The following is a 16,679-nucleotide window of genomic DNA, read 5'->3' as shown; positions in this document are numbered from 1 at the left end:
TAAGTGTGCTCTTAGTCACTCCACTTAATTCACGCTACTGAGAAAGATGTTGTGTATTTGTTTGATGTTATATTTGACAATTGCATGTTATTTTTTCCTTTGAATTCATACAGCTTTTTAATACCAACAGATTAATAGCTTATCTTTTAAAACAATATTTAAACTTACTGTAACAGAACAAAAGCTACATAGCCTGTGTCAGTATTTGTGGCGATGACAAAAATTATTTTCAGCATCTTTTTCAGATGGAAAAATAATTAAAAAAATGTTGGAAATGGAGTTTGTGGGGCTACAGATTAGATCATGTGGCATACATGACTAACCACAATGGGGGAAGCACGTGTTCTTTCCTGCAGATGCTATTATTACACACCAGTCTCTTTTATTGGTGCTAGAATTCACAATATCTTGAAACTAGCGTGCCTAAAATGAAGCACTGGGTACAGACACGTCAATTTAATCCCCATCATCACTATAGAATGACTTCATTAAGTATATGGCATCCAGTCACTGTATTTGTACTAGTGCCATAAGAAATACATTTCAAACTTGAATTCTGCATATTTCTAGCCTGAGGAATTCAGAGACAGAAGTAGGTCACAAAGCACACTAGCTCAGGCACGTTGTAGCTGCATGCGCTTCCCGAATATCTGCTGTCCCTGACCTCAGAAAATGAATGATGAAGCAATCAAACCTTGACAGCTTTTAAACACTTTAAAGCCATACAAAGAGAACATATAATTCCTGGTGAGGATAGGACTCATGTATGTCTGCAACAAAATTTCAAGATTGCAAGTAATGCCTTTGGTTAGTGGCAGGGATACTGGTCTCTGAAAGCTGTGTATAGCTTGGTGAGGTTATTTCATTTACTGTAACAGCAGTGGAAGGGGAAGTGGCAGGGACCGAACGCTGCACTCGGGTATCTCAAGCAGAGAATTCCCTCACTGCACACTGTCACCAGCAAGTCAGGTGTCATTAGTCAGACTCTATTTTTACTGTTAAGGGTGTCTGGGAAGAAAAATAGCAAAACAAAAATCCCAAACAAAACAAACCAGCAGCAAGAGCCCTGTGTGTGTGAAAAAAAAAATTCAAAGCGGTTGTGTTACAGGCTGGTACTTTTCACCTGAGATAAATGCAGATGCCCTGACTAGAAGGGGAAGCCCAAGAAAATGTAGATGGTTTGAGGCGACAGAGTTCTGTGTTTTACTGGAAGTGTCATGTAGAGATGCCAGTTTATTCAGACCTAGCTTACATGTTCACATTTATCTAATCTGATGTTACACTGCATAGTCTAAGCATGCAAGAAATGCCTATACAATAATTGGACTAGTGAAGTCATTTAGGAGGAGGTATATTTTCAGCTAGATTGGTGGAACAGCTCCATAGTGGACTGCAGATAAAACGCAGAACAAAGAAAGGGGACATAGAGTGAAATCTTGTTTCGTTCAACAGACATCAGAGGGAAGGGGGCAAGCTGAGAAGGATTTTCTCCTCAATCTTTATAAGCAAGGATTCAAAAAATATATTTTTTAAATAAAATATAGGAGCTGGGAAAAAAAAAGAAACTGTTCAAAATGGAAACATATTTCACAAAATATAACTCCTAAGGTGGAAGTAAGAGACAGGTGTGAACTAGGTCAGTCCAACAGAGAACTTTCAACACCATAGAGGACAAAATAATGCTGTCCTTTATTTAGTTTCATAAAACTGGTATTTACTTACCACGAAACTTCAATGTGGTGAATTAACCACACCATTCTTGTATGGGCCACTTTTAAAAGACGGTATACACCATTTTCCCCAAGGAAGTGGTTATTTTAAACCGATAGACTACTCTAGTTCTTTCAGTGTTAACAATCCGAAATCCTGTCTTCTGCATGTTTTCTGGAGAGGCAGTACCTCATGCCTATCCTACATGAATAGGATGAATAAATTTCTTTATCCTACATGCCTATCCTACATGAATAAAGAAATTAATAAATTTCTTTATTAATCAGCAGAAGGATCACTTTTGTTCATCTCAATGGTAGAGGCCTATAAACAATCTCAATAGCCTTTTTAAGCTATATGGGTTGTTCTAAAGCCACATTAGGCTTACTTTTTTCAATTTGTAAGTACTGCACCACAAGAGCAGCTGATAATCACAAAGTAGCCTTGGAACAGTTGTCCTGACTTGTATGCTGTTCAGAGCTAGAAGTCTTTCGAATTATGTCACCTATAAGCCTTGACTTATATGAATTAATTTAGACAGCACAGCAGACAATATATATATTATTTCACAGAGATACAGAGGAGACTGTCAGGCACCTGCTAAGACTCTATCAAACTCCTATTTAGCTGGTAACAGGAGAACTGGCAAAATGGAAATAGGAAAATAAGGATTTCTACCCATCTTTCATTCCTTCATATTTGCAAAGACTATGTCTCTTAAGTATAGACTTCAGTTTTACACCCAGTCATTCTTTGGCCTACTGTTTTAGTCTTATAGAACAGCTGACAGCTGTGTAAAGTCACAGTTGCGTACAGTCAGTTTGTAAGATCAAAAGGAACCATCAGTCACCTGTGACACAGTAATACAGTATTTGCACTGAATTCATAGCTTTCACTTAAGCTAGGGGATTTCTATTTGCAAGAATTCCAAATGACTTAAAACACCTGAAGGTGTCAAATAATCCATCATGGTAGTTCAACTGCTCAATTATAGTACGAAAAAAAAAAAGATGCCAACTCCCTTTCATCACACAATGAATTAATAATAATTAGAAAAGATTAAAAATTGGGAGTTTTTTTGACATTGATACTATGGCTTAATTTTTACATCTACCTTCCTACTCTTGCATAGCTACTTCCACTCTAAATGTATGCCATCACAGACCTTACCAATAATTCGGTAAGATGCACATGCAAATTTCAATTCCATGTTATGGTGCATCCAAACTGCCTTTCCCCTCCTGCCCCAAACAATATGCTTTTTGTACAGAGGATTGTTAGAAGAAGGAACAGAATTAGGCATAATCTACCTTGATTTGTATTAAATGTAATCACTCAAAATCTCCTTGCTTTCATGATCCCTGCTGACTTTAAACTGCAGGTGATAGTAGCAATGATTTTTCTTTGTTCTGAATAAAAATGTTTAAATTACTAGCAAGGGAATTTCCTTTTCTGCATTTAAGTCAAGACTTACGTGCATCTTTCTCTAGAACACTTCAACAATAAGGTACCAGCTAATCAGTCCTGGAATTGTAACGCATCTACTCAACTATGAAACAGAACGCTACAAATACTAGAAAACAAAGGATCTTAGTAAATCAGCAACAGTGCCCTTTTTTTTTGTTGAAATGCTTCTAACTACGCCAAAGCCTAAAGTGAAGGTAAGGGTGCAAAATACACATGTATATTTAAATACATGTTTGTGTGTGTGTGTTGGGAATTAATCAGTCTAGGTCCCTTCATGGTCTGTATACAATTGGTGACTAAAGAATGTATTCATTATGGAAAAGAAGGACTTTGGAATTAACTGAGCCTCTTCTATGTTTATGAGTCATAATGAAATAAGCCTTCTTGCAACCCTCTTGTAAGTAACAGAGAGATCATGGAATTGCACTGTGTTGCAACTAGATCTTGTTTTGTGCAGTTTGTTCTCAAATGAAACACAGAAGAGAACAGAGAGCTCTACTTGTGAACCACATGTCTTTGAGCTTCTTTTTTCCACTTCTTAGTTATCTGAAACATGACTACCACCAAAACAAAACTGTGTGCTTTTTTAGAGCATTTGTTCTGATACGCTGAATCATTGCTGAAGTGTCTTAACGGCCACTTCCTTTTTAAATGAAATCACATTGCTAATACAGCAAACAGACACCTAACTTTCCGTAGTAGCCAAGAAAACAATTCCAGTCTCACAAGGTGCAATCAGGAGGAAATTTTATATAACACTGCAAGTAATAAATAAATTATGCATAGCAAGACTAAATTCAGAATAAGTATACTGTGAAACAAAATACATTAGAATAGTTGAAGAAAGAATTAATTACAGAGTTAGGATATAAACAGTAATGCATTTCAGGCAGAAGCAAACAACAAAACTGAAGTAAAAATACTCGTGGGCAGAGTTTGTCAAGAGAAACAACATTTACAGGTGGGAAAATGCATCTGATCTCACTGGATGACAATTTAATTACTTGCAGAGAACCAGCACAAGCTTTATGCATGTTAAATCCCACCAAGAAGTAGGTCATTAGAGACACTGTTCGTATGTATGGCTTGAGGTCTGGACAGAAGTGCGTTTCACTGAGTGAACAAGCTCCCGCTACATCTTCCTGATGCCTAATTGCAATTCCACAGCCACTCAAGCAAAGGATGCTTTCACAAACAGCAAAATTAGAATTGTTTCCTGAAATCTTGAAGTGGCAGAAATTCATAAACACATAAGGCTGTTAGTATGTGGAAATTTCCTAAGAAAAGCAACTTGCAAAAATATGCTAGGGAGGCATTACCCAGTCTTAGTAAACAGCACATCTGGTAAACTGAAAGTTGTCAGCAGAAAACCTATATATTAAGTCCATACTTTATATTAATCTTGGTATCACAAATTAATTGACACCTACTTAATTACTGTTGTGAACTCTTAAGCTCTTCTGCACCACATTAAATCCCCTTGCACTTCCAATATGTAAACAAACACAACACGTAACCAGTTAACTTACCATTCTGACTAAAAACTCAACTACATAACATTCTCTATAAACACATTTTCAGATACAATCTGTTATTCTGCATATAGGAGACTATGAAGCAGGAATCATAGTTCTACACGTGATTTGAAATGAAAATAAAAGTGTGGGCATCTCTTCTGGTTAAACATAAAAGTGCAAAGAAGATGGCTGTGGAACCAAAGAGTGAATACATTTGAGTAATTTGGTATTAAGCAGGTCCTCAAAGTTTTAAGCATGTGGAGGAAGTCATGCTTCATATCAACTGACACTTCAGTTGTATTTGCAGCTTCATCCAAATCACACATCTCATCAAGAACAAAGCTGTCAGGTGGATGCAAGGCAATACAGTAGATATGTGAAGTTATGTTTAGGTGGAAGTCTACAGGAAATTGTAAGCAACACTCTTGTGGCTGTTCATACTATTTAATGAAAGCTAGATGAGAAAAAGACACTTTGGGAGGCATCTAGTAACAAGAGAATAGAAAAGCTTGTAGGAGTCCACCTAAACATTTTCCAGATTATTGCTGCACGTAGTACTGTCTTCATTAGGGAAGGGAGATGCACTCTCCCTCTTCAAGCCTCTTCCAGAAAGCAACTAGTTGCAAGAAATCTTTTTACTGAAAGCATTTACTGCGTTGAATTTAATATTGAAAATTTAAAATTTGTCACCTAGATGTTTACATATGGTAGAACAATTTATTATTTGGATATTTTTGATGAAGAAATATTTCTTTTCCACTAGCACAAACTGTAGACTTATGTAGTACTTCTGAAGATAGTTGTCAGAATTTCCAGGATAAAGGACATAACTGAACATCATGTATTTAAATGCAAAACATTAGGGGCCATTAGGCAGAAGTTCAGAGTGAACAACAGTTTAGAGTAAAAAAATCCCCAACTTTAATTTGTTTTTGCTGTCTCAAAAAGGGTGAAGAACAGGTCTGAAATTTGGCATATCAGCTTAAAGTTGCCTGCAATGGCTTGATCCAACTCACTGACCACCCATAAAGGAAACTATCCCAACCTCTGTCTACCAGCCCTGCTGTTTTTTTTTTTTTTTTTTTTTTTTCTGCTGGCTCAGGAGGCACTTGTCCAACTCTGCACAGAGCGAATTCAGCATACTAAATGCAGCACAAATCCTACTGCCCCCCATCAGTTCTGCTAGAAAAGGGGCAAGCTAGTCCACTGAAAGGTCAGAGCAGAGCCAGGATTCACAGCCAGGAGCATGGAAGGGAGAAGAAAACTTCTCTCAACAGCGTGTGCTGTTTCTTCGATTCTAGAAATAATCTGGATCTTTATCCTTAAGAAGAATGAAGAAGCCAATACACTGCTATCTTCTTGGAAATCTCAATTTCTCATTTCTCCGAAACAGTCCCTTTTCTTTCCCTCCCCCTTTACCCATCACACAGCAACTAATTTCCCAAAGCCATCAAAGATACTAGTCTATGTTGAAGAATACTGTTGCTTACTGAAGTTTATAGCATAAACTATACTTCTCTCCTGCAGCCAAATCCTGCTTGAAACAATATTCCCATCTCATCAGGAAAGCCTGGCAAGGCTTTCAATTTTTAAGCTGTTATCTCTGACAGAGTTTTGAGAATTATCTTTAAGCTTTCAGGGGAAAATACTCTGATAAGAGAATTGCACGTGAAAAATAGAAATAGATTAGCTCCTCTTTAAAGTTTGCAATGTTTAGTTGGAAGAACTTTCACAGAAATTGAGCAATAACCTTAACTGTGGCACAGTGCAAAAAACTGAAGTGAAAGCACATTTTAAAAAGAGAACTAATGACTATTTGTGGGGAGGTCACGTTTGTGCTTTTCACATCAAGAGGACAAAGCTGTAAGTCAGTCTGAAATGAGCTTTATGAGTATATTTTCAGTATAAACTGATCTTTAAGTACAAGTTTGATATGTTCTGGACATGGTAAGCTAATTCAAGGACAACTAGAGGTCTGAGCACAAGTCACAAAAGTTCTACCAAAAATCTGTAGAAAGGCAGTGCATCCCAGAAGAAAATAAGTAAAATAAGTCTTGGTTTCCTTAGCTCCTTGTTTTTCTTTGTTTTGTCTCAACGTAAATAATGTCCTCTTACCTCCTGTGTCAACTTCATAAAATCAAGGAATAAGAGTAAATCTTTAGCAGCATAAATCAAATCTGACTATCATCATTAACAAAATCCCAGACCAAATATAGTTATTACAGCCATTTTTCCTTTTTTTTTTTTTTTCCCCATTTTATATCTCTGGGATCTGTTTTTATAGTTAATCTTAGAATATAACTTTGTATCCTCATCACTAACATAAATCAAACATCATGGATGTCCTTAAATATTCTAAAAGGCTCTTAGTGGATACTAAGTATTTTAGATAAAGAATCAGAGAAATGTAGATCTGGAAGGGATTTCAAAAGATCACCTCTGCATACAGGCAATATGAAATATACTATAGTCCATCCCTATGAGATGTTTCATAAACCTCTTCTTAAAACTTCTATAATGGAAATTTAACAACTCCCATGGGAAGCATATTTTAGTGTATCGCTACCCTTATAGTTGGAAAGTTTCTCTCATCTGTCTTTGCTACAAATATAGGTTACTTAGGAGGATACTAAGAGAAACTTCCCAATTATAATGATCATGAAGTACCTCCAAGACTATCTAGAGAAGCCACTAAAATTTTCAAAGACATTCTGGTGTTTGATATGCATACAATTATTTATTGTTTCACCTCATCTTTTTCTGATTCCCTCAGTTATAAAAATGAAATCAGAATTTCTTTACTGAGATTGAGTTTACCTTTAAAACCTTGAATTGACAGGATATAGATGCAGAGTCAGTGGGTTATGTGGTATATCTTCATAGTACTAGTTAAAAGCTCAGAACAAAAAAGAAAGTATCACATACTTCATAAGAAAAGTGGTTTTGCATTTTAAACTCAAGGATAGAGTTCTGTATTCTACTCCAACAGAAGTCCTGACTTTGAACACATCATGTAATCTCTGTCTCTAGTTCACCTTTAAAAGGACACTAATATTCACATTAAGAGTTTTGTGAAGATACTATATGCAAAATATTTCAAACGCTAACATGAGGAGCGCTGCTTGTTAACAGATTCACCAGATGATACAGAAACACGGCATGTCACAAACCTGACAGGACGCAAAGAACAAAAGAGCAAATAAGATGCTACTTCTGCCAAACAGGTATTTTTGGTATCGGCTTTTAACTCTCTAAATTGCCTTCTGTCTGCTGACAGTATCTCAATTCTGTTCATAAGCAGTCTTATGATGAATTCAAGATAAAAATGGATTAATTTCAGTATCAGGTGAAGTACAAAAGCCACAGATGTGATACACTTTGCAACTGTGTTAAAGCTACCATAAAGGTAAATTGCTCTATTTCAGGGCTTCCTGAAATCAGGGCATTTTGAATCCTGAATATCGATTATTTAGAATGCTAATTTTAGAATAGTCCAGTTGAGATACAACAAAACTGATATATCTTTTCATGGTTTGTTCTATCTGCACAGAATGGTTAATGTTCTGTTCTCTCATGTTTCTACTTTAAACCAATTCTCATCTAAATTCAGACTACATTTTTAAAGCACAAATTTGTCTTTTCAGCATTGTTCTAGCACAAACCATATTCGCATCAAAAAGGCTTGAGGCAGCAAGTGTCCCGGTTTGTGTATAAAATTGTTTTTCTACTATGATAACTAATTTCTTGCTGCCGTGGAATTCTTGTGAAATTTTTCCCTTCATAATTTTTAAAAAATAAATTAAAAAAATGCATTAAGATTTCAAATAGAATTAGAATTTCATCTTATAGTCACTATTTCACATTCTACATTATTTCCCCCAATTAAAAAAAAAAATCTTTTGTTTTACAAATATTATTTTTATAGATACAATATTGTTTCAGGCTTGCAGTCATGAAAAGAATTATACTGCTTGGATACTGGAAATACCCTGCCATTAGCCTTGTTATGCACCTGAGATGTGTGAAACTGTCTCAATTACAAATATATTACAGAAGACCTAGGGCCTGATCCTGCAACTGTTATAAGCATCCTACAACAGCCATTTGTCAGTGATAAGGAAGAACAAATATTGGAGGTGCAAGATTCTGCTGGATCAGGCCTTAAGTGTAAGTGCATTATACAACACATTATATGGTGACATCTCAAAATAAAATACTGTATTTTTATGTAATGCAGAAGTAACACACACAATTTACATATAGTAATAATTTATTCTGAAATGTTCATTTTAGTCTCTGTTGAGACATCCCCCATGTCTCGTTAATAAAAGAGCAGCCATCTCACCTCAAATACCAGAATATACAACAAGTTACAGCATAGCAAAAAAATTCTACCTACTTTAAGATAAAATCTAATTCAGGTAAAATAATTTTGTTCAAGGTTTTACAGTTAACACAGTTTTCCTTTTTTTTTTTTTTTGCAGAGCACAAAGAAAGTGTAAATTGTTACACCATAACTATCTATGCACATTATGTGACCACGGAAATGTTAATCATTACTTCAGAAAATGAACCATCAGTTCCATTCATGCAGAAAAGCAGGCTGGGAAAGCTTGTTCAGCGGAAACCATATTACTGTGAATTTCACAGCCACATGATTAATTATTGGGTTAGATGGACTCACAGATACTAAAACTGAGTATACTTTTTTGCATAAATAATACCAATTCTTCCCTGATGTAGTTTAGTCAGTCTGTAATCTAGAAATGATTGATAAAGCAATATGACTGTATCATCTCTATCTGCAATGTTCCATGATTTCAATGACAAGCAATATTTAAAGGATTATGGGATGGGACGCTAATTAAATACATGTTAAACATACTGTACAAATATATTTGCGTTAGCAATTTTATTCCAAACTGTCAATCAGGTATTCCTCCAAAATATTACCAGTGAAGACAAAGTATACTATCAAATATGGCTTCCAGAACAAGGACCCTCTAACAAGAATCTAACCTATTTACAACAAATAAAAACAACAAAAAAATCGATCCCCAATGTTTCAGTTTCATTTGAAACAGAATTTCTAAATAGCTGCTGTATATAATACATCAGTTTTATCTATTTTTTGTTGCACTTAAACAGAAGTTACCAGGTAAGAGCCAGAGTGACGTTTAGGACTCTGAGTTCCACTGGAGTCTGGATTTTCAGACTTGGAGTCACGTTTCTTCGTGGTGTTATTTACTGGTGTTGGTATCTGCGATGGCCGAGCAGAGCTATTGTCCACGCTACTCTTCCTGCGGCTTGGATTGTAGTTGAAAGGAGTCACTCTTGCTGCAACAGCACCAATGGGAGAGCTATGTTTGCTTGAACTAGTGGAACTGAATGGTGTACGCTCACTTACAGTACTTTCATTATTTTCTGGTGCAGGAACAGGATTATTCTGCAGAGGCTTTGTTTCGGTGCCTTTCTTGTCTGGACTGTCTATCTGAAAGAAAGAGTTCAGACGGTTTTCTAAACCAATGGTACGAACAGGAACACCTCCATTCCCTGGGGTTTGTTTTTCTTGAATCTCTTTAGAATCTTTACCATTCATGCCCCCTTTCTCTGAAACGCTGTCAATAACAGGGGGAGTATTTCCAGTTGGGGACCTTCCAGATCGAGGATTGTTAATTGGGCAGTCCTCTATCCTCACCCACACATCCTCTGTCTTAGAGACAGCTGGTGCCATCTGATAGATGAGAGTTTTGGAATCGGAGCCATTTGTGGCACCCGAGGAAGAATGCTGAGGATCATTCATTATCTGAGGAATTTCGTTTTCTTTTATTTTTCTCCAAGTACCTTTTGCTGGTGCTTGGCTTTCTTTGCTTTGCTTGTGTCCAGAAAGAGAACTTCCATGTTGCTTTTCATCTTCACTTTTTGCCTTTTCACTGGATTCTGAAGAAGCTGACAAAATTGAGGAGGAACTTCCAGTTCTTCGCCAAGTGCTTACACGAGGAAGTGATGACGAATGCTTACTATGCTCACGTTTCCATGTTCCTGATCTATTGATCAGCAATCTAGATGGACTCTCAGAATGAGAACGAGCTATATCATGACGTTTTGCTGGTCTCCCATCATATTCTACAGAAGGGCTCAGATTAGGGGGTAATTTTCGCCAACCACTAGTTGGGGCAGTTGAATGAGTAGATAGAGACATATCAGGAAGAGAAGGACTTAGAACTGGGGTCTGTAGTTGAGACCTGGTGGGAGAATCCGGCCTGGAAGGAGACAGAGATTCAAACGAAGCTGACTCTTCTAATTTCCGTCTTAGAGTTGGGCTCGGAGCTTCTTTAATAAAAGTTGACTGACGAACAAGAACAGGTCTCTCGGATCTGTCAGATTCACTTCCGCTAGACTTTGTGGATGACATTCTGGATAGTTCAGTCTTTTTATTTGATCCACCACTGCTGAGAGCTTGGTTTAACCCTTTTGAAGCAGACTCACTTCGTGGAATGCTACTGGTACTCTTAGGTAAGGCAGTTTGCTTTGTAAGGTTTTGCTGGCTCATCTGCCTGCCTGGTGATGTATATGACATTCTACCTGAACTTGAAGATTTAGTTGAAGCTGTGCTAGGAGATGATGTCCTTGGCAACTGAGACAGTTTGTTGGGAGGATTTATACCATTTCTTCCAGGGGAAATTGAGTTTCGGCCAGGAGACTGCAGAGGCCTACTTAATGGCTGCTGTTGAGGTCTAGAAGGAGTGGAGTCTCTAGATCCTGATCTAGAAGGTCCTTTACTTGATCCACTCTGGTTCAACCCTGATGGTTGCCTAGTTACAGGAGCTGGCTCAGGTTTCACCGATGACTTGACTCCTCTTGGAGAACTAGTCAAACTTTGGCCTTCACTGGGACTCTTGGAGTTCGTGTTTTTGAGTGGGGGACCCTTTTTGGAAACAGGACTAGTGCTTGAAGAACTATTTCGAACTCCTGGAATATGGATCATTGTCCTACCACGTGAAATTGAAGGCACGCTTGTCTGTTGTGGTTGCTTCAACTGGCTTGAAACTTCTGAATTGGAGCGAGCTTTTCCTGTAATTATACTTTTATACACTTTCTTGCCTCCTTTGATTCCCCTGCTTTCAGATTCTACTTTTTTAGACTCCAATGTACTCTTTTCTCCTGGTTTAAGAATTCTTGGACCTTTATTACTAGTGAAAGGTTTTTCTTCTTGGTCTGGCGTAAGATGAAATGGTGACCCTAGTGAAATACCAGATTTTAATGAAAGGATAGAATCAGAGTCTGATGAAGCTTGTCTAGACAGCGATGCAGCAGCCGCAGCTTGATGCAAGCTACTGACTATAGAATTTGCACCTTCTTGTATAGCTTTCCAATCAAAGTTCTCTGAATCAGGTGAGAAACCATGTTCTGAATCTGGCCTTTGTATCTCTCTCAAATCCAGTGTTAAATCTTCTGCCAATATACCACCTGTATTTCTGGAATTATTTTTTTCACTTTCACTCTTTATTCTTGAGGGTTTTTTCTTTTTGGGCATAGCAGAACTAATGCATTCCTGCAATAGATCATCTTCTGAATCAATACTAAGAGAACTCAGAGAGCTGTTTCTAGAGAAACATACAGGAGTATCTTCAACATGAAATGATTTAGGTGCGTAACCAGAAGTTTGTGGTCTGTTTGATTCCATCTGCGAATCAGGAGCCTCAGTACGTTTTTCAGCTTCCCCTTCTTTGTTGTTATTGTTCTCTTGATCAATATCACTGAGGGAACTAAGAGATGAATTGCGAGAAAAACAAACAGGTGTGTTTTCAATAGCAAAATTCTGCATTTTCTCATCTGTAGCTGCTCCTCTGTCTGGAATATCTTTAGTTGACTGAGAGAAAGTTTTAGGCTGGCTTCTGCCTGTTGGGTGTTTTTGACAAACTTGTGTCCTGCTACTTGGTTGCTGATTTGAAGACTGTTCTGGATTAGTGCAGTCTTTAATTTCTGTTTCTTTTGCTTCTTTTCCCTTTCTTAATTCTGCCTTCTCCCTTGAAAGGTCAACATCATCATCATCAAAATCTAAAGAACTTAGGGAATCATTCCGTGAAAAACAATAAGGAGTTCCCTCAATTGGTGTGTAATGGTGAGGGGAATCAAATGCAAAGCTTCCTCTTACACGCTCCTCATTATTTGGTAATTTGTCATTAAAATCTCTTGAATTATTTTTAAGATTCTGTTTCTTTCCATCTCTGTTCTCTGGATAGCTTCTTTCATTACTAACGTTGCTTTTAGGCTCTGTGGGTTTTCTTATACGTGCTCTGTATTCATTATTTTGGGGAACAGGCTTTACTGGTGATGTTGGCTTCTTTTTCTCACCTTCTGATTGGTTTTTATTACTTACAGATGAAGACGCTTGTTGAATTTGATCCATTATCTTCTTCACTCTGAAAGGTTTGTGACTTTTTCCTTTTGGCATAGCTGAGTTAATGCACTCAGCCAGAATATCACCCTCTTCTGTTTTGTCATCATCCAGGCCTGGAGGAGTCACAGTTGCGCTTTTTGCTCTCTGAGACTCATCGGTGCTTCTACCTTCTGTAGGAATGGTGTCTCGCTTTTCAAATTCCCCTGATTCTGCTCCCGTACCCACACTGTCCACGTTGGCTAACTCGCTCGGGGGCGATTCTATTGTGAGATCACTCAGAGATGTAGCTGTTGAAAAGTTTATTGGTGTACCTTCAACACAATATACCCGTGGCATATCATCTCCTGGTGTAAAACTCACATGCTTTTGGGATTGCAATCTGCTTTGTGAAGGCAAAAGTTTGTAAACTGGCAGCTGGCTGGGCTTTCTGGCAACAGGAGGAGGTATTTTTTGAGCAGATGCTTGAGAAGGCTTTTTGGCTTTACGCGAAGACTTTGTTGGCATTGCAGAAATAATACATGCTTCCAGTATTTCAATATCATCATCGTCATCAGAATCATCCAGAATGTCTTTTTCTGCTTCAGTAGGCTTGTCCGCTTTCTTCTCTTGGTTATCCTTTGTATCGTCTGACTCTTCAGGTTCCGCTTCATTTCCATGTTCATTTTCATGAACCGGAGGCATTATTCTTAACTCTACATCTTTCTGTATAAACGGCTCATCAAGACTCAGAGCACTCAGGCTAGAAGAGCAAGAAAACCCATCCGGTGTACTTTCTGTGGCAAAATGTAATAGCGTATCAGCATCTGGCAGTACCTGAACTCTTTGAACAGCTGCATTTACGGCTGCCTGTCTAGGACCAGGCTCTCTCTTTTCTGCACTAGGTACTTTACCTTTAGCTACGTCTCTTTTTACTTGAACTCCTTGAGCAGGAGGTGGCGTTTTACTTCGGCTTGGAGGCATTGTTTGTCCAGGGCTGTCTGGAAGGTCACTGGGACTTATAATACCACTTACCATTCCACTGCAAGGCTCACTTTGAACTGAACTAGCAATTGAACGGCTTTCAAAACTATCCAGGGAACTTACAGATGTACATCTGCTGAACATGAGTGGTGTTTCCTGCACATAATGTTCTGGTGGGCTTTTCGGAGTCTGTGCACCACTCTTTGAGGGAGATTTGGCACCTGAAGAAAATTCGACAGCTTTATGTCTAGAGGAATCAGAAGGAGACAAACTAGAAGTCTGAAGTCTACTGGACTTTGTTCTGATGTGCTGTGATGTTGATGTGATTTCACTTACTGCACCTTCTGTAGATAAAGCCCCACTGTTTTCCTTTAGTTCTGCTATCTGTAGTGTGTTATTAGCATCTGTCACACGTGTGGATTGATCACGTCCTATTTCATCTTCAGCTGATGACAAAGATGACAAAGAGCTACACCTTGAAAAGCATATTGGGGTATCTTCCACACAGTAAGTTTGAATAGTTTCCTGATTAATAGAGGGAGTTTTACAGGAGGCAGTCTTTTGCGCATGACTGCCTCTGCTCTGTGCAGAATTTGGGTGAAGCTGATTCTGTCTCTTTGAACCAGCTGAGGGGGCTGATGTGCTCCCACTGCTTGAGGAAATATGGTCAGTTTTAGTGCTTTGCACTGAAGAAGTCTTTGGAAAAGTAAAAGATGGCTTCTGAGAAGAAGGAGGAACTTCTGTTGAGTATTTTAAACTATAATCAATAGGCTGATCGACATGATGTTCCTCTTCATTGTACTTTATGCTATAGTTAGTTGGTCTGTCTTCCTCTTCATGTTGTTCCTCCTCAGAATAACGTTCACTATAGTTGGTTGGCTTATCATCATCATAATCATCAACCTGGCACAAGGACTGGTTTACTTTCTGATTCATTCCAAGAGTTGAGCCTACTCTGTTCTGATCTGAACCATTAGATCCTCTTGATCTAAAGGTAGAAACGCACTCTTGCTGTCCAAAAGGTGACTGATATTTCATGTGTTTATCATCCCCACTTTCAGTGTACACAGGGTAGGTTGCATTTTGGCTCCTTGACTGCCTTTGTTCATTTTGTTTCATTTCATCATCTATTATATGCTTAGGCCTTGCCCATCTTTCATTCTGAGAGGGACTTTGCCTTCCAGAATTTAACTGTTCATCTGAGTATTTAAGACTATAATTAATAGGAGTGTCTAGCTCTCCATCATTGTCATCCATATGATTTGCACTATGAATCTTATGTGCCAGGTCAGCTGGGTATTGACCATAACTACAAAATTTACTTTCATCATCTTCGGAGTAAGATTCAATGGAAGGTTTCATTTGGCCTCTTTTACCATAGCCATCACTGCTGCTCACACTATTTAAACTGTCATTTGAAGCTCTCTTGTATTCCATTTTTGTATAAGGCACAGGACACGTCCTGTTTGAATTCTCAGCCTTAGGGAAGTACGCATTTGAGTGAGTATGGGCAGTGGCTGATCTCCTTGGGGCATTTCTGTCTTCTGTCAAACAGTGCATTTCAGAAGTGGAACCAGAACTTCTGTCTTCTTGTGGAATATGCATGCTTGTTACTTCTTCCATAACTTTGGCGATCTGAGCTGCAGCAGTAGAAATCTGCATTCCTATTCTCTTAGAGGAGTTCCCAGTATTCTCTGCAGCTGGATGATAGGTATTTAAACCTACTGCTCGATCCCTATCCAGACTTCTGTCTTTCTCAGATCGAGAATTTTCTATGTTACCTCTATTGGAAGAGGAGGAGCCAGGCAATACTGTAGTATTTAAATATGGCGAAAGTACAGTCATATTACCAGCATTAAAACTTTCTGATCTGCACATACCATCATCATGCCGACTGGAGTCCAGGACATACTCACTGTACAGATTTTGCTTATGTCTCTGCTTATTACGGTGAGATGCTTTTGGGCTTAAATTATCAATGTTGTCAAAAGTCTCTGATAAATGCTGAGCATCTAATTCTGCTTCCAGTGCTTTCTGTTTTCTGACATGAAGAGATGGTAAGCTTGATCCTGGAGACATAATGTTGGCATCCTTGTATTTCGCTGGCCTGTTTGCCATGAGGTTCCTTAGAGCTGCAGCACTACCCATGGCTATCATTTTGTGTTTTGAGTGAATGAGATTTTTCAGCATGCTGACTGCTCCCATGTCCCACAGCGCCTCCTGATCCTTCGCATTCCGTGCAGAGAGATTCCACAGGGTCCCGCATGCATTGCTGACTATTGTCAAACTGTGCGACTTCAAGTGTTGCAGCAAGGTTTGTAAGCAGCTGTTCTCTCGCAAGATTTGCCTGGTGGTGAGTAATTGAAAACAAACATCAGTAAGTGGCATTTCAAAAGGATAAAATACAAAGCAAAACAAAAACCTGTTATGCTAGAGGCAAGTTTTGCCCTTAGAAAGGATAACCATGAATTCTCCAGTGCAAATTTATCTCTTATTTCCTCTAGCTTTCATCTGAATGCTAATAAAATCCTATTACAAATATGAATAGTTAGCTTTTAGTACAGTTCATCATTAACAAGCAGCAGGTATTAATCTGTTTGCATATTCCTGTTTCATAACTG

At 38.2% G+C, this 16,679-nt stretch overlaps 1 protein-coding gene across 9 annotated transcripts in view; it reads right to left on the bottom strand.

Annotated features, from left to right (window-relative positions):
- Positions 1-3,907: 3,907 nt before the first annotated feature.
- APC (APC regulator of WNT signaling pathway) overlaps positions 3,908-16,679 on the bottom strand; it is a 99,541-nt gene continuing 86,769 nt past the window's right edge. For 8 of the 9 annotated variants that reach the window (XM_074570911.1, XM_074570908.1, XM_074570912.1 and 5 more), the window contains one exon: positions 3,908-16,405. In XM_074570911.1, coding sequence (XP_074427012.1) covers positions 9,835-16,405 — 6,571 coding nt within the window. In that variant the 3' untranslated portion in view covers positions 3,908-9,834. The remainder of the gene's footprint in view (positions 16,406-16,679) is intronic. The other variant, XM_074570915.1, reaches the window with a different exon arrangement.

The sequence above is a fragment of the Larus michahellis genome, chromosome Z, assembly GCF_964199755.1.
Source record: "Larus michahellis chromosome Z, bLarMic1.1, whole genome shotgun sequence".
NCBI classification, from domain to species: Eukaryota; Metazoa; Chordata; class Aves; order Charadriiformes; family Laridae; genus Larus; species Larus michahellis.
The sequence above is the reverse complement of the archived record's forward strand: the minus strand, read 5'-3'. Positions and strand labels throughout refer to the sequence as shown.